The sequence below is a fragment of the Micropterus salmoides genome, unplaced genomic scaffold (assembly GCF_014851395.1).
Source record: "Micropterus salmoides isolate LMB-PRFRI ecotype aquatic unplaced genomic scaffold, ASM1485139v1 Ms_hic_scaffold_14, whole genome shotgun sequence".
NCBI lineage: Eukaryota > Metazoa > Chordata > Actinopteri > Centrarchiformes > Centrarchidae > Micropterus > Micropterus salmoides.
In genome coordinates, this window is record NW_024040485.1 from 30,177,747 (window position 1) to 30,196,245 (window position 18,499).

Sequence of the window (18,499 nt, forward strand, 5' to 3'; positions counted from 1 at the left end):
CGGTTTGAGGATTGTGAGGAATGTTCTGTGTTAATGTAACCGAGCTTCATACCACTACGTCTATTTTGCACAAAGGAAGAATGAGAAGAAGAAAATATCTTTCAGCTCTGTGATGTGATGTCTTTATTCACTTTTTCTTCTCAGAGGTTTTTCATCCCCTAAATCACACATCCAGTGATGAACTCAAAGTCAACTTTATGGTCAAGTCTACCATGTGCAAGGACACAGATGATTTAAATTGTATTTCTCTCATGTCCCACGGCGAATGCAAGACAAAAACAACAGTTTTAAAGTGATTAACAAATTATTTACAACAGTTAAACAAATAATGTACAATCAGTGCAAAAATGTCTAATATAAATTATTTGTCCACAGTGCATTGATGCAAAATCTGTCTATGCAACACAGTGCAAAGGTGGATAGCAGCAATTATTATTTAAAGTTTTTGCAGTTTCCTTTGTAGAAGAAAAATACTTACTAGTTATATTCCTAGAAATGTTTATCTTCTTATGTTTTATATACAGTATGTTTGTGTATTATTGCACACTTTTAATATTTTCTCATCATGTAGCCTCCATTGTCCGTGACATTTATTTCCCCTAATTGCACACATGGATCCATCCTGCATAGGGTTTGCAATATGGCCAAAAATGTTATCATGATAAAAAAAAATGTCACATCAGTCGATATCGATGATTATCAGGATAAATGTGAAATCATTATTTCTTTCAAGTTTACAAACACTTGATGCCAAACAGTGGATGGCTTCACATATCTGAGGTAGAACATTCAACACTTTTATAATAAAGTATGAGTTTAAATTAATAAACCTCAACAAAATAAATATCTTAGTAGAAACGTTTTTTAGAAATTTGTTTGTGATTGCCTGGATCTAGTGATCCATGACATTTATTTTCCTTAATTTCAGACATTATGCATGTAGGCTACAGTGTAATAAACATTATGGCCTACAGTTTAAAAAAAAAATACTTTAAACAGCTAATTTTCTTTCAAGTGCCAAGTATCTAAAGAGGGATGCAGCTTTTCATATGCAAATTGCACTTTTCGGGCACTTTGGTTGGCTCTGCATTTTCCCTCTTCCTCCTCCAGTGTTTGGAGGGAAACCCAGATTTCCGGCAGCCCCTGAAGGCGCCACGCACACCACATCCTTCATTACGGGACCGGGAGAGCACCGAGAAGCACCGGGAAGCGTTCACGCAGCAACTAGCGCGGATAAAACTCAGCATTCTGTTAACTGTAAGTTATTTCCACACGTTTAAAGGTTTATTTTGGTCTAAATTGAGCGGAAACACGTCCGTTCCGCGCGGCGGCGGCGGCGGCGGCAGCGGCTGGGTTCAGTTTCCGGGTTTGCCGACTTTGTGCACACGGCACCGGGCTGGTGCAGAGCGCATAAACCCAACGTGTTTCTGTTTACCTCCAGTGTGTGAGTGTGTTTCTGTTCAGACACGCGTGGCTGGTTGTACCGCGGGAGAAGGGGGTGTTTTTATATTTTTATGGCTTGATATCATTAAGTTTAAGGCCGAGCCTCGGCTGCAGCACGAGGCCCGAGCCCGGGCCGCCGCCACCTGGCTGATGCCATCTGCCAGCATCCTCTGAGAAATTTATCCAAGTAACGTTAACCGCGGTTAGCACGGTGGCTAACTCAGCTAATTCACTGCTACAGACAGAAGAGGTGAGGACGCTTCGACCCTCTTAGTGTTACCATCAGTTATTTCTGAATATTAAACACATTTTTACATTGATTATTACTAATAACGATGAGCTGTTTGTTTTGTTAAGCTAGCAATCTAGCGTTCTTTAAGGAGCCGTACGCCAAACTCCATTCAGAAAACCTACAAGTTTTAATATACGTTCTTGTTAATGGACGAATGCCATCTCAATATAACTTAAATTTCTCTAACCCAATTACTTGAAAACTGATCTTCAAAACGGCTTAACATCCAACAAACCAGGCATTATTTTAAATGTTTCCATCTGTCTTCTTTAAACAATGCTGTGGGTTTTAACTAAGCTAAACTGGCTGACAGCGCGATGAGCAATGTGTGATCTAATCGGGATTTTCTGTGTAAATTGTGGTTTAAAGCCATCTGTATCCGGAATTAACCATAATCCATACTTATTTCTGTTGTGTAATAACGTTAATTAACGTCAGACATGTGTGCAACATTTTACAACATTAGCGCAATTTAGCACTTTTAACTCCACTGCTTTATTGGACAGCTATAGTTAGTTGTTACTTTGCAGATAAAGGTTTTAAAGGGCTACAGTGAGCATATAAAATAGAATTTCTTGTTAACTTTTGCTGAATGTACTAATGGATTTTTACTCAAAGTTCAAACCATTTAAACTTTAATGCAAAGAGCTGAAGTGGGAAGAATGTATTCCAGTTATACCAGTGTTGTATTATCTTGTCCCTTTGTGGTGTAAATATAAGCTCTAAATTATATGTGTTTAAAGTCAAAGGTCAGTGTATATAGTATGTGTGTATATATATCCTCTCTGATATGAACTGTCAGTTTCACTTCCCTCCTCTTAGAAGAAAACAGCTCTGTGTCCACACAGCTGTTTATTTACTGATGGGATTGACAGAAAAACATTAACTCCTTCCAATTTGGGGATTTGTTGCTTTTTCTTCTTTGGGTTTTGGATTGTTAGTCAGGCAAAAAACAAGCAATGTGCTGACGACACCTCGGGCTTTCGGGGGAAATGACTCAACGTTAAGTAGAACAGGTACTTTACACTACATACTGCTGGTTTGTGGCCGTTTGTTCATGGTGGCCTTTTTAACGCTCGAGGGCAGAATATGTCAGAGTCACTTTATCAGTCACAGCCAAACACTTTAGACATATTTTCTAACTGTTGAATTGTGTGAATGTGTAAGCTTCACTGCTATAATCTCAAAGCATCTGTTCTGTGTCCTTCATGTTTCCTGATACTGTAGTGTTTCTGCAGATATGATTTAATTTAATTATGGATTAATCCATAGATTATTTTCTCAACTCCTCATTAGGTCTATAGGAAGTCAAGTCTTCTGGTGATGAAGAAGTTTTAGTAGGACAGGTGGAGCGATTAAAGGTTTGAATCCACTGAAGGGTCAAATAAAAACCAGCTGCAGATGGTTTCAGATATTTCCACATCAACTTTGATAATGATGAGTGTAATGATGACCTTTTTATACAGTAATGATTAATATTTCCTTTCTTGTGATGGTTAACCTCTACTTCCTCTAGCTCTGGACTTTAGGGCCTGACAACTAGCTGACAGGTGTTTAAGTTTTAGCTTATAGGCTGTCACTCAACGGAAACTATCGACTAAAGTTATGAAAGAAAACATTCCAAATTTCTAGCTGCGATTAACGGCCAAGCTATCCTGCTTTGTCCAACAGACCAAAATCAAAACCGATTCGGTTTACTGTGATATAAAAAGAGAGAGAGTCCTCACGTTGGAGAAACGGTGAATGTTTGACTTTTTTTTTGTTTGGGGGGGGAAAGGCTGAAATTATTAATCGATTATTTCAGTAAGTTCAGTTATAAATATTTCTATGCAAAATAAATGAATAAAATGTTTTATTGATTTAAAACAAGTTGTCATTGGTTTTCAAAAATAGTTTTAACAGATCTTCAAACTCGCTCTGTAGCCGTTCGTCCTGTCTGAACATCCTTGTTCCCCCGGCAGAGATGATGGACGAGAGAGGAGTCGAGCCGTCTTGGCCGTGATGTTTCTCCTCGCCGTGAGTTTTTCTGGCGGCGACGGGTCGGCCGGTTCAGACTGCAGCCCGTCAACCACAGAGACGAACAGCGCGGTGCGTTTACTGTCAGCTGTGCTCGACCCACAGAGAGCCGAGCAGAGCCAGAGGCAACACCTGGAGGCGCTGTTCAACAGGTGAGCTCCTGCCGGCGACCCGGACATGATAAACGGAGTCACTGACGAACTGTTGTGGTTAAAATGAAATCGCACTTAATCAGCCATGTTTTCGTCATTAACTACACACATTTGAGTCTGTACCAAAAAGGTACTGAGGTGGATACCCAGGCCTGTACGTAGACCAGACACACAGTCATTTAATTATAATATTAAACCAGTTGGTTTTAATGTTCACAGCTGACACAAAACAACTTCAAGTAAATTTTTTATGTTGAAACTCTTTGAAAAACGGTGCTGTGCATGTCCTCTTATAGGACTCATGAATAAGTAAATATATTGTTTGTTCAGTAGTTAAATATTAAAAGACTGTATCCAGTGAAATATAAATCATTTCTCCAGAAATAGCAGTAAACTCTCATCTGGACTGGCAGCTCATAAATCCTGAAGGAGGACTTTTTGGAAACAGGAACTCTGTTAGTTATTTTTGAATGAATGATTTGCTTTTTTATTATTTCACTTTTAATAGTCATGTTTTATTAAACTGGACAGATATGGAGAAAACGGGACCATCTCTCTGGCCGGCTTAAAGCGTCTCTTACAGAATGTGGGGCTGGATCGGATCAGGACTGTTACTGTGCAGCATCACGAGCAACCGGCCATCACGACCACCAACATCACCACCACCACGAAGGTGAACACCATCACCACCACCATGGTCATGAGCACAACAACAAACATCACCAGAAACACGTTCACGGTGAACCCTCTCAGCCCAGAAAGTTTCCAAAGACTCCCGAAGTCTCAAAAGATCAGGACAGCCGTCACAACCTGCACGACAAGAAGACTGTGGGGGCGGCGGCTCAGGAGGTCGGCACCACGGCAGTGTACAGCGCCCAGCTGGAGGTGAAACCAGGTGAAGCTCATAAGAGACAAGACGGCAGCCCAGAAAAACCCAGTCCTGCAGGGGAGGAAACCACCAGGGCGTCTGCCAGACTGGTCACTGAAAGCCAGATACAGATGGCTGCAGTCAGCCGGGGGGATCATCTTAACCACGACCATGATCACGATCACGACCATATTAACCAGGATCTTCCAAGCAATCGAAGCGTGGGCAGTGCAGAGGTACGACATCAGATCCTCATTTACACACATTGAGTTCAGTGCCAAATGTTTATATTGCATAAAGTTTAAAGTTTCTATTTAAAGGACCAGTGTGTAATATTTAGGAGGATCTATTGACAGAAATGCAATATAATATCCATAACTATGTTTTCAGTGGTGTTTAAAGACATTACATAATGAACCGTTATGTTTTTATTACCTTGGAATGAGACATTTCTATCTACATAACTGCGGGTCCTCTTACATGGACGTCACCATGTTTCACTGCCATGTTTCTACAGTAGCCCAAACGGACAGACTGCTCTACAGAGTGCGTTTTGTCACTATGTTGAATACGAACTAAGAATAAGTAGTAGTAGTAATCGTCGACTGGTTTGTTAGAAGGAAGAAGAAAAGTGAAATTTGGACAAATTATTATTACTTTGCAACAATTATAATTACAAAAAGACGAATAAAGTGTACATGGGACATATACAAATATAAAAGAAGACACAAGTAATAAAAAAATTCTCAGGGGTAGTCTATTATTTAAAGAAATTATAAGAGGACCATGTGTTGAAAGTTTTCACAGCCTTTTTGTTGTTGGATTTAGAAATTTAAATTGCTCTGATAATGTTAATCTAGCTCATCCTTTTAGTAGCGTCCATGTTGATTCCACATTCTGACTTAAGAGCACATGAACAAACACTGAAGTCGGAAGAACGACTTCACAACTGGGAAATTGGGCCATCTGAGGAGCACATGAATGCACCGTGAGCTATTGGTTGCAATTCTCAACCCTCACCACTAGATGTCACTAAAACGTACATACTGAAGCTTTAACAGCCAAACTGCTCAGTGCGTCCGTGTTTAAATAAAGATCTTAACTGTACTTACTGTATTTCAACACAACACGTGTTTCATGATCACAGAATAAGTTACAGTTCATTTGTGGTGCCTTCACTGCCTCACCGAGTGAGTAAGCTAACCGCTTCCTTTTGTTCTGGTGGTAAACTGGTTGTGATTTCGTCTTGAACATGACTCGTTAGTTCAGAGAACAGTGTGACAGAACAAGCAGTAGCACTGCGAATGACATGAATACAAAGTCTGAAAAGATAAAACTAATCTATCTAGATGTGAAATCTAAATGGCTTTTCATGGATGTATCGTTTTACGTACATATGACTGATGTGTTCTTATCTCCAGTGTCTGAACGCCTCCAGCATCCTCTCCTCACATGGGATGTCTCAGGAGGTGGGCGTGACCCTCGCTGACTTCAGCCTCCTCTGCCCCGCCCTCCTCAACCAGATTGATGGCGGAGCGTGCATCCTGCACGGAGGCGCTGCAGAGCACGGGGAGAAAGGTAGGAGCCCGTTGATGAAAGCCACCTGAAAAAGAAAGAGATTCAATACGCTCTAACTTCCTGGAGTTGTAAAATCCTCTTATTAGAAGGTTTTAGTATTAGATGATCTGAAATTTTAGTCTTCCGACCACTCAAAGCGCTTTTACACTACGTCACATATTCACACACAGATTGCTCAGCTCAGGAACAGAAATAACATTCAGACAGCGATGGAACAGCCGTCGGGAGCAATTTCAGGTTTATTATCTTGCCCAAGCTCACACAGACTGGGGGAGCTGCCCCTGAGCCACAGCCGCCCACCGACATCTGTGAGGTGTTTTGATGTCTTATAAACCTTCAAACCCATGGATCTGGTACTGGACCGGACTTCCTGGATCGTATTTCACGTCTGTCATCTTTTTGTTACTCCAAAACAAACAAAAAAAAGTCTTTAAACTGAGCGATGACAGCAGTAGTGTGGAAGTTATGGGGTTTATTAATTTTACATTTTCATTACAGATCAAAACAGTCAGATTTCAGTCAAATCAGTAAACTGTAGGTTGCAAACAACTAAGACATTTAAATACCCGTCTGCTCTCCGCCCAGCTAAACTGTTCCCGGATCAGACTCTCTCACATTCGGGTCAGCCCCAGTGAACACGCACCGTCTACCGAACTGACTTGACTGAATAAACAAATGATAAGACCTGGGCCACACAGACCGCTCTGCTGCTGCCAGCCTCATCTTTCTACATGCTTGCCTTAGATAAATACAAAACAGTAAAAGCTGCTGACAAACGAAGGGACTCGCTGGAGGGCTTTGAATCTGAAACACATACAGGAGGTGTGGAGTTCATGAGTTCATGTCTGTGACAAATTCTGCAGATACAGACATCAAAACTGTAGTGAAAGGTTTATTGTTGCTGGTAGGAAGTCAGTGTGACCATCAGCAGATCATCTTTACTGTGTGTTTTTGCTGAGAACAGAGAAAATGGGCGAGACGCTGCAGCTGCTGTTAATGTGACTGTACAGCTGCTCAAATGTAAAAACACGGGCGCCCAAATGAAAGGCAAGATGTTCCTCGACACACTTGTGAACTTAATTAATTAGTTCTTAGATGACGGTGCAAACAACATCATCATTTATAGCATTGAGTATATTAAAAAATATATTTTTAAACTGACTCAAACTTTGACTTGTCAAATATCCAAGAAGTGTCTGAGAGGATGAGGTTTGCTGACTCACCGATCAACACACCTGGAATGTTTAGGTGAACTTTGACAATCCAGATTTACCTGTTAACACCAGGAACAACAGTGGCCTGTACTACGAAGCGGGGAAACTGGCTTATCCAGGTAACTTACACATGGCTTCATAAAATCTGTTTAGATTTCATGCTGATTTGCTCCACTGCGGCTGCAATCAAGTTCTGAACACAACAGCATCACGTTCAGACAGCGAGCCCTGAAGCCTCGGGGATTTTAAAGAGGAAGCTTAATTAATTAACGGGATAGTTTGGTAGATGGAGCCCATCTGTAGGCTATAATTGAATTCTCCTGAGTGTTTTCACATATTTAGATTGACTATTTTAACTGTCCAAAGACTAGGGAGCCAGGGTGAGGGGTAATAAACAGAAAAAAATCCTAGATGAAAGTGTGAAATTTACAAGAAGAAAAATTGGAAATTCCCTGAAATTAAAGTCATAAAAACTCAATCACTCTGGGTTTTTCTTTTTCTGAATATGGCCAATCCAAGGCAAAGTCTCTTCAGTGCATGATAGTGATTGTGGGCTAAACTATTTCCTCACTGCTAATTGCGATTGCAAAGTTTAATACAACTTTCCAGTGTATAGCCTACTACACAGCAGACGTGTGTGAGGTCGCAGCCTCGCAAAGTGAAGATTCTCTCATAAATGTGTGACTATAATGTCAGAATATTCAAGCTTTTTACTTGTAGATTGATCTTGGAAATTAAATTCTGTCTCGGATTATTCCCCCTCTCCGCTGGCTCCTTTTTTTTTCTATTACAATGGACCTTCTGTGCAGTTGTACCTTACAAATAAAAGAAGAGCCCATAAAATACATACAATAAGAACACTGTGAAGATAATTAGGCTACAAATTTACTCAATGCGATGCCAACTAGCCTCCCTGGCTTTGTCGTCCGCCACGATATTAGATTTAGCCGTTAACTTGTCTTTACATTCACGGAGCATGCGCCGTTGCGGAAAAACTCTGCCTGCACGGCCGAACACGCCTCTGATTAAGTTAACACCGAGTTAACACGGACTCAACTAAACAATGTCTTATCCACCTTCGTAGTACCGTTTAACTCCAGTGTAGGCGGTCAGAGTCAGGTTGAACTTCCTTCGTAGTGCAGGCTGTCGGCAGTTTTATGGGTGTGACTGATGTTTCTGTTTGACCTAATACACATTTAGTAATTACAGTTTTGAAGTATTTAAACTCTTTTTCATTTCTAGACCATAAACATGCTCACGCTCACCATGGTGGCCACAACAACTCGGACCACGACCACGACCACAGCGAGCGCTCTGGTGGAGAGAGTGGCAAAAGCATCACAACAGGTTAGACTAAATCTGAAACTGATCTCTCGTTCAGTAACACTCGACATTTCAGTTTCTTACAATGTTTAGACCTGTGGAGGTTGATTAATAAATGGCGAAGTTATATATGTCGTGAAGTCTCGGTTAGCTGAGGTGTCTGATCTGTGCGTTGCAGCGTGGGTCGGCGGGTTCGTCTCCATCACGATCATCAGCCTGCTCTCCCTGCTCGGCGTCGTCCTCATCCCGCTCATGAACAGAGTTTTCTTCAAGTTCCTCCTCAGCTTCCTGGTGGCGCTGGCTGTCGGCACGCTGAGCGGCGACGCCTTCCTTCATCTCATCCCCCACGTGAGTCTTCGCCACGTCCAGACGCTTACAACTCAAGTTACCACGGGAAATCTTGCAGCACGTGTTCGTCATACATCAGTTTGGCCTCCATTGCAGGGAATTGGCAGCAGTGATTAGTAGCGTTGGCAGTTTGTGCTCAGTCTCTTTATGTTTGTGGATGCTTCAGGCTCAGGGAGGCCACCACCACCACCACCACGAGGATTCTGGGATGAATGTCTCTGTGGGAGATCACGTCCATGATGAGCGAGAGGAAAACCTGGACGCTGTGTGGAAGGGCCTGACGACTCTGAGCGGAGTCTACTTCATGTTTCTAATCGAGCACTTCCTGACGCTGGGCAAAATGTACAAGGACAAGAAACAAAAGGTCAGAGTTGGACCTGTTTTTTCCTGCAGTTGCACACACGCTTCCTGTCCTAATTCTGATGGGCCACGATGCTTTTCAAAGTCTCTCCTAAAAAAATTTAAAACTGTTAGCTGGTCCTTTTCACCAGGCATTAAAATGTGTCTCTTATCCAGATTGTATCTACCTGATTACATTTACACCTGGTGTTATTGTGTGTCCACATTCAGAACGTCCTTTCTGTTATTTTATTATTTTATTTTATAGATTTTTATTCAACAGCGCTCACAAACTAATAAAACAGTAGCTCGTTCAATGATCGGTGCTCTTTAAGCACGTTCACGCGTTGCATGGCCTCACTGCCTGTCGTCAGACTTTTTATTTTAATTTTTTAAGACTAAGATGGACCGATATTTCCGCCACATAGTTATTGTATGTGTATGTGCTGGATGTTCATTAGGGGTGGGAATCACCAGAGGCCCCACGATACGATATTATCACGATATTATGTTAAATATATTGAGAGATATTGTATTACCTTTTTCCAACTTCCAATTAGGTCCCTAAAGTCCAACTTTGTCAACATCTGTTTATCTAAAAAGAGAAATTTCTCTGTTTGTTCATATCACTTTTTCAGTCCTGTTAAGTTTTCTAGTGGAGTAAAAGAGCAATAGATTTTATTATTCTGGTACCAAAAAGTTAAAACTTCCATCTGCAATTTATATAATAAAATATCGATACTTGGCATCCGTGTATCGATACAGTATCGCCGTGGCAAATATCACGATACTATTCTGTATCGATTATTTTCCCCACCCCTAATGTTCAGCAGTTAAATCATCTCTGGGACAGTTTATGCAGCTACCAACTGAACTAACTGATTCAGTAGAGCGGGTCCCACCGTTTGGTGGTGGAGAAAGTGAAATTTTAATGCCAGGTTGTAAATAAATAGGTGTGAACACAGATACTGAGGTTTCAGTACCAACACAAAATGTTTTATCGTTGTTTCTGTGGCTCTTCATGCGGTGTCATGAAATAAAAATGTGGTCCCAACAGATCCAGAAGAAGTGGGACCAGAACGACAAAGCAGATCCAGAGAAGCTGCCCGCTCTGGAAGAGAACGACCAAAAGCCGACTGAAGGTGAGACGCAACACGAAACAAACACACCGGAAGGAAAACCTGGAATACTTTCTGAAAATGTCTGTTAGGATTCAGCCCCTGAGACTAAATGCAGGTAAAAAGAGAAACACTTTTTCTTCAGGTAGCAACAAACTCTTTGATTCCCAAAGACCTAAGAATAACAAAGTTGTATCACCGTTTTACATCCAATAATATGTAATGTAATAAAGCCTTAATGCTGTTTTAGCTTATAACAAGGTGTAATGGAGTCAAGAAACAAGAACAGTCAGAGATGAGGTATGATGTTGTTAAGAACAGTGTCTCATCACAGAGTTCCCACCGCAGTTATTTTTAACTCTGTAAAATGTGCAGCTCATCTTTGAGGAAAGCCGTGTCACACGTTTGTTGTCATGGCGTTTTCAGTGTTCCTCATCTCCGAGTCAAACTCATCAAAGACTAGTCCGGGTTCAGTAATATCAACAGTAACTAAACAAAAATCTCCTTCAGACGTCAGCAGTGAGGATAAACGTGCTGCGTTGTTGGCGTCTGTCTGTGGTCGTGCGTCCGACTCGTTCTTTCCTTTCAAACGAGATGACCTCAGTTTTATCGTCTTCCTCCAGATGTGGAGACCAACGGGGCCGGTATATTTGGCCACCACTCCAGCAGCTTGCACGGCGGCGGCGTGGCGGAGGAGGAGCAGGTGATGCTGGCGCCGCAGGTGTCCGTCGTCTCGCCGCAGGGTTACAGCGGAGCGTCGGGGGCCGCCGCCTACACCGCCGAGGACTGCGAGAACAAATGCCACTCCCACTTCCACGACACGGTGGGCCAGACGGACAGCATGCACCACCACCACCACGACTACCACCACATCCTGCACCACCACCACTCCCAGAACCACCACCCTCACAGCCACTCCCACTCCTACTCAGAGCAGCACTTCCAGGAGGCCGGCGTGGCCACGCTCGCCTGGATGGTCATCATGGGAGACGGGCTGCACAACTTCAGCGACGGCCTGGCCATCGGTGAGTCGTTTTACTGTAACACATGACCTCCGAAGCATATTTCTAGCCAGGCAGAAAGGTTGGTTAAATTAGCTGAACAGAAATATTAACTTATGTCTTGATTAAACATTTCTCTCCCTGTTGTCCAGCATGTGTTAGCTTGTTAACAATCAGATGACAGTGGGGTTTGAATATTTTGACATCACTCTGCAGGAGCTGCCTTCACTGAGGGTCTGTCCAGCGGTCTCAGCACGTCTGTGGCTGTTTTCTGCCACGAGCTGCCTCACGAGTTGGGTAAGACCTTCCAACGTCAGTGTTAGTAGCACGAGTGAAGCTTTAACATTAAAATCCTGTATTATCTTGATATTTATGTGCAACATTGTTTATAAATGTCTTCAGTAAAATGTTTAATCAGTTCTCTCTTTAGATCTCATTCGATATCTTTACAGGTTTTTTAAACGTTTTGTCTGGAGTTTACGGTTTACTCTGTTTCCCAGGTGACTTTGCGGTTCTCCTGAAGGCCGGTATGACGGTGCGTCAGGCCATTCTCTACAACGTGTTGTCGGCCATGATGGCCTACTTGGGTATGGTGACCGGTATCTTGATCGGACACTACGCAGAGAACATCTCCACGTGGATCTTCGCCCTCACAGCCGGGCTCTTCATGTATGTGGCTCTGGTGGACATGGTGAGTGAACGCTGCCCCTAAAACCAGTACAGCTGACAATCATAAGATCCTGAGCTTAAAGACAAACAAAACAAAGTACCAGCTGAGAGCCAACACAGCTGTTATGATACAGAAACTGCAGATACCTCTGCAGACCCTCCTGGTGGACGTCAGCTGCTGCTTCCTGGTACAGGTCCTTATTGTAACCCCAACAAGTCTTCTATGATCGGGTTAATATGAATCAAAATGTTGTCTTTTAATTTCAATCTCAATAGTTGAACCCTTTGTACAGATTATAATAAATTGGCCTTTTGACAAAATAATCTTAACCCACTGGGTTGGATTTGGAAAACGAAGCACGGTTTTACATGAACGAACCACTTTCTAATGATTCTGTCCTCTGTACTTGTGCACAGAACAGCAATAATACATGTACAGTAGAAGGTACAAGTTACAAATGACGATGCTCCATCTACGGTTTCTAAATTGAAAGCTGTGGGAAAAAAGTACTAAAAGGTGCATCTATGTTATTATGTTAAGACGCAGAAACAAACTGCTGGGCTCTTTCCCACCGAGTCAGGAGAACTGAAACTCCTCTGCTCTCGTCCAGTCGGCAGCGTCTGTTCTGTCGACTCAACAATGTCTGGCTCTCAGCAGCCGTCAGGACCAGATGGCCTCTTCTCACACTTACTCTCTTTAAAACCTGCACACATGACAGGTTTATAAAAGCAGGAGAGAGGAGAGCCATCACAACCCGCTGCTGTCTGGAGAACACAGCAACACTTCTGCAGTCCGAGGCTGCCCTCTTGTGGCCGCTGCTCAGCACTGCGCTCTGTAGAGCAGACTCCTTGTTAAGTCTTTATAAGAACATAATAATCTTCGCCACAGGTGTCCTTTTTAGCGCAGTGAGGTCTTGTAGCTTAACAAGCTGGTCGTTAACTTCCCTGTATGTTCCCAGCTGGGTGAGTTAGGACGGACCTCAAACAGAGAGTTCAGCACTTTCCAGATGCTGCCTGCAGTCAGAGGTGAAGCTGTTGGAAGGTGGAGTTTTTTCCTTTTTAGATGGAGCTAACTAGTATTTTCTCCCTCCAAGTATTTGTGCTAAGCTAGGCTAAAATCTGGACACACAGATGAAACTGAAATCCATCTGAAACATCTGACTCTGGAGAGAACGGTGCCAGAGAGGATGAAGGAGTCTCATTAAACAAATGTTACCAGGCTGCACAACTACGGAGCCAATAAAGCTAAAAAAAATATTATTGAACTGTTTTTGATAAGTTTTATTGTTTTATCGTGCATGTTTTCACTGCAGAGTGTTTTCAGAACCCAGTCAGAGATCAGTGTGACTTCACGCGCCTTATTGTTCTTCCCAGGTGCCCGAGATGTTGCATAACGACGCCGGCGACCACGGCTTCAGCCACTGCGGCTTCTTCCTGCTGCAGAACGCCGGCATCCTGCTGGGCTTCTGCATAATGCTGCTGATCGCCATTTTTGAGCACAAAATCCAGCTGGACCTGGGATACTGAAGGAGAGCTGTTTCACCCTGAGCTCCTCCACGTGTCTCCGTCAGAAGCGTTGTGTGCTTTTATTTGTTGTTCTACGCAGGTCCAGTCGCCTTGATTTAGTTGGTATTTTCACCTGCTGTAGGAAGAAGCATCAGTTCAAATGTTATGTAGGAAGTTGCAGAGCGGTTTCTCTCTGTGTCGACAAACTCGTGACCTCTAAATGGGAGATAACGGTGTAAAAAAAAACACCACCAGAAGCCTCATTCCATCATTTTTCACGTGTTGGCAGGTCATATTGACAATGAATCCAATGAGACGTGAAGGCAGCAGGCCCCCCGACATCTTTTGCCATCATATTTAATTCTGTTTTTTTTTATTTAATTTGTCTGATTTTGTGGTTTGTTTATCTTATGTGTTTCTGCTGCTGAGTCAAACCAGATCAGTATTCCAGTAGATACCTAGAGCACCATCAGCCCCACCGTTAGTACAACGCCGTACTGGGTAACGAGTTACATTTAAAGTTTTTAAGGTGATGTAAAACTGTCTCTTGTTTCCTGTTGGAGTTGGTTGCTTTGTTCAACCCGCGTTTCAAAACCCAAAGATATTCAGAAAGAAAACCACAAAATATCAATTTTAGAAGCTGGAACCAGTAAATAATAATGAATTAATGGTAATAATATATTTTTATTCTTGTTACAGAATCATTATCTGTTGCTTTCAGCTCTGTGTGTGTTGGAGTGGCTCCCCCTTGTGTGTGTTGTGGCTTAGTGCAGCAATGACAGGATAAAACTATTCTTTATCATTTGTTACATTTATAAAAAACTCGGACTCTGCAGAGGCACGTTTGCATCACTTAAAGAGTTTATCAAGTTAAAAAAAAAAAGCAACACGAGCCTCGTCTCGTAGCATCATGTCACGCTTGAATCAGGCGGACTTTACAGACTGTACAGATCTGGGAGCAAAGCTCTGACGTGCTTCACAGAGAGCAGAAGGGTGCTCTGACGTGTGCTTTTACCACGCTGCTAGTGTTTGCTGCCTTTAATATCAGAAAACCATGTAAATGAAGTTCTCCTCTGGCCTCAGAAAGCTCTGAGACGGGAGGACAACCAGAGTGAGGATATGAAGCCGCAGTAAAATCCAGGAGGTGGTTTGGAAATCGCGGCCTTTTATTCAGTCTGATGGTCTTTCTTTAACCACGTTAGGAGCATCAGCCTCTCTGTGAGGAGGCCTCGGGGAGGGATCAGAAATATAATGCAAAGTTGCATTTTGTACGTTGAGCTAAATCAGCAGGGAGTCCGTCCATTAAGAGAACCTGATTGGTTGTCATGGCAACGAGCTCCTTAAATTAGACAAAAAGACACAGCTGTGTTTAGTTGAGACGAGTCTTTACACCTAAACTGGATATTAAGTGATTATTAACAATTAATTATCCTTTCAATGATGTTATCACTGAGGATTAAATGAAAACTCAGATCCTCTTTTGTTGTCACCTGATTTTCTGAACTGTGCGTATTAAAAACCGCCTCAGTTCACATTTTGTGTCAAATTGCAATTGAAATAGTTTTTGGTGTCGAGCATTTCCTGTTACGACTTGTGAACGTTTGCATTTATGCCGTTTGTTTGTGATCAGCTGCAGAGTTCAGAACAGGTCTTAGTTTTGTTTTCTTGTGAGACGTGCACTAATTTGTGAGGTAGAAAAATCAACAAGAGATGTAACATGTTAGTAATGTGGAGCCTTAAAAAAATAATCGTCTCTCCTGCGAAGGTTTTTGATGTGTGATTGAAAGCAATTATCAAAAAAACAAAAGTGAACCTGGATGAGTTTGAATTTGGCTTCAAGGGGGGGGGGGCGCTCTTTCCATTTTGGCCTTGCAGTCTAAACACTGGGCAGATCTGACGTGTGGTCTCTGCTGGGAAGTGAACCCCAAACCCTGACAGGTCTGCACATGTGGAGCAGAACAGGATCTGCATTCCTATTCATTTTAAAGAAATGTTTTGTGTTTTGGATCAAGGCTAATTCCAGCACACCAGTGTGTTTTTGTTGTTACGTTTCCTTTTAATTTTAAGGCTGCCTGTTTATACAGATAAGCTTTAAGAGTTTATATGGGGGTTTAGAAAGAAAAACACCTGGAGAGGTCTTGACTCTGTTAAAGTTAGTGGTGATGGTGCATGTTGGCAGCTGTTTGATCGAGCATGTCGAATTAGGGGTGAAAGTGACGACGACATCAGTGTGTTTCCTCTTTTATATTCAAAGCACCAGAATGTGTTTGTTAAACGCCATTTAAACACGCGCTCAGTGATGTGGTTTCTCTGCCAAAATTTGATTTCCACTTTTCTCCAAATATCTCCAAATTAACACTTTCACGCACAACTCGAGGTGACTTAGCAGGCGTGTTAAAGCGAGTAGGGTTTGACTTTCTATTTCCTGTTTGTCTACAAACGGGTGGAACACTATCAGTGACTTGTAGAAGAGACGGTCTTAAACTTTAAGCGATATCACATTGCGGCCCTAACCTGGCCCTCAGGAGCCTCACTGACTGGTTGGCCATGACCTTTGACTTCTCTGTGAAACGTGTACAGGTTTGTAAGAGAAAAACCAAATACGTCGTCTGACAAATGCCAAGAAACTAAAGCAAATGTTGGCATCAAAAAGGGGAAACTGTTTGCTGTCGTGTGTGTTTTTAAATTATTTTTTTACTTTATTGTTACAGTTGAAGAGTTAACGTGGCAGCTCAGCACCGATCGTATGCAGAGAAAACTTCTGTGTTAAAGTTTGTTAAAATATTACTCCAGTTCGGTTTAAATGTGGACTTTGATTCCAGTGACGTCTTCATGAGCTCAGTTTGAACGGTTTTCTTTGTCAAGGTGTTTTTTTTAAAAAGCTCTGATGTTTAGGTCAAATAAGAAGAAATTATTTTCTGGCTTTAACCGCTCAGAAACCCACAAAAAGCAAGTTTCTCACTGTGTATATTACATGTACAATATAATTCAAAATGTATATATTCATGTACAAGTTTGTGTTTCAGTTGTCGAGTGTACTTTCAGTCACTGTGCTGTTTGTTGTTACGTCGTATTCAACACAAACCTAAAGAATCTCATTCAGAGAAATATTGGTGTGGAAAACGTCTTTTTGTCTAAAGGAAAAGATAAAGTGTTTGTTCTGTTCATGAAGGTGGATTAACTCATAAAGACGACATCCACACAGCTCTGCGGTAAATACTCACGATTCAATGATCTGAATCCATCATCTTTGTTTTGAAAATGTTTTAACTGACTCGCTGATCTGACTCATGTCTGAGGTTATTTGTGGTTGTGTTAAACTAAAGTCGTGTCAACAGGGATCATCAGGCTCCAACTGAAAATAAAATAAATCTAAAACAGGATAACATCTGTGTCAAAGTGGAGCTGCGGTCAGAAGCGGCGGGTCTCTAACGTTAAGAACGAAATAAATTTCATCCCAAGTTCATCAAAATTACACAAACTTTTCTTTGTTTGTTGTGATTTATTCCAACTCTTGTCTGCAATGTTTTTTCTTAATCGTTCACAAAATATAGTGTTTCTTTTTCATAGGTAAAACATATTTACAACAAAAAGATGAAAGAAACCCAAATATTTTGAACACAGGACGGCATGTTGGAGGCGATTTTTGCAGCACGTAACTGTCAAGTACGGAGACATTTTTTCTTATTTCATCAGATATGAATTGTTGATTGAATCATTCCTCAGTGAGGCTTTATTTAACATGAGACCATCTGAACAACTCCCTCTTATATTCATGACTTCCTCACAGAGGTCAGACGATGCTGACGTTTATAAAAATGTCTTGTTTTTTTTGTTGCAGCTTCAATGAGTTCAATTTGAATATTGAGTGTATTTTATACTCAACTGTTTCATTTTAAATACATCCCCATGAGTTACATTTGAAAGCAGCTCAAATCATCGTTTTGTTAATTTTGTAGTGTGCTGAGGCAGATTTCTTATATGGCTTTAACAATGCATGTTTCTCTAAATGTGTGTGTATGTAAACAAGGTATTTTGTCATCACCACCAAAACTCTGGTAAAGGTTCAGCTGTTGTAAATGTTTCAGCCACCCAGCCTCATTCAGAAGAACACCTTCACCAACATTGACTCGCTGCTTAAAATCACAATTAATCATCTTTCTGTGGCCTCAAAAATGAACGTTGAGTCCAGTCAGCACCTGTAACTGTCTCCAAAAGAAAGAGTTTCACCAAACTGATATTTTGCTGCAGTGGTTTAGACGGTGTTTCTGTTATTTTGTCCACCTCTGTATTGACTCACTGCACCTTCAGGCAGCTTTGATGTTGACTCAATTTGCTCTGTGACATTCCTGAACACAAATAAACTCGCTCACCTTCCTTCAACACTCTGCCTCACCCTCATCCTGTTTTGCCTGGACAGCGAAAGGTTATGATTTCATATTTCCTCTTCCTGAATAATGCAAAACTATTATTATCGCCAACCACTTATCCTGTGTACAGGGTCGCAGGGGCCAGAGTCAGCTGGACAGGTCGGCAGTCCATCGCACACCATTATTGATAACATTTTTTCAAGGTGTTCATTTGTAATTTTTTATAAAAGAGCGAGAAGATACAGTGGGGAGAAAAAGTATT

The 18,499-nt window shown here is 41.8% G+C and overlaps 1 protein-coding gene across 1 annotated transcript; it reads left to right on the top strand.

Annotated features, from left to right (window-relative positions):
* The first annotated feature begins 1,407 nt into the window (after positions 1-1,407).
* Positions 1,408-18,250, top strand: slc39a6 (solute carrier family 39 member 6). Its single transcript, XM_038718954.1, is given in 13 exon segments — positions 1,408-1,693; positions 3,697-3,903; positions 4,435-4,538; positions 4,541-5,007; positions 6,193-6,349; positions 8,806-8,910; positions 9,065-9,234; positions 9,401-9,598; positions 10,631-10,715; positions 11,315-11,716; positions 11,909-11,989; positions 12,193-12,383; positions 13,736-18,250. Coding segments are annotated over 12 exon segments (2,280 nt in total). The 5' UTR covers positions 1,408-1,693; positions 3,697-3,736; the 3' UTR covers positions 13,889-18,250.
* The last annotated feature ends 249 nt before the right edge of the window (positions 18,251-18,499 follow it).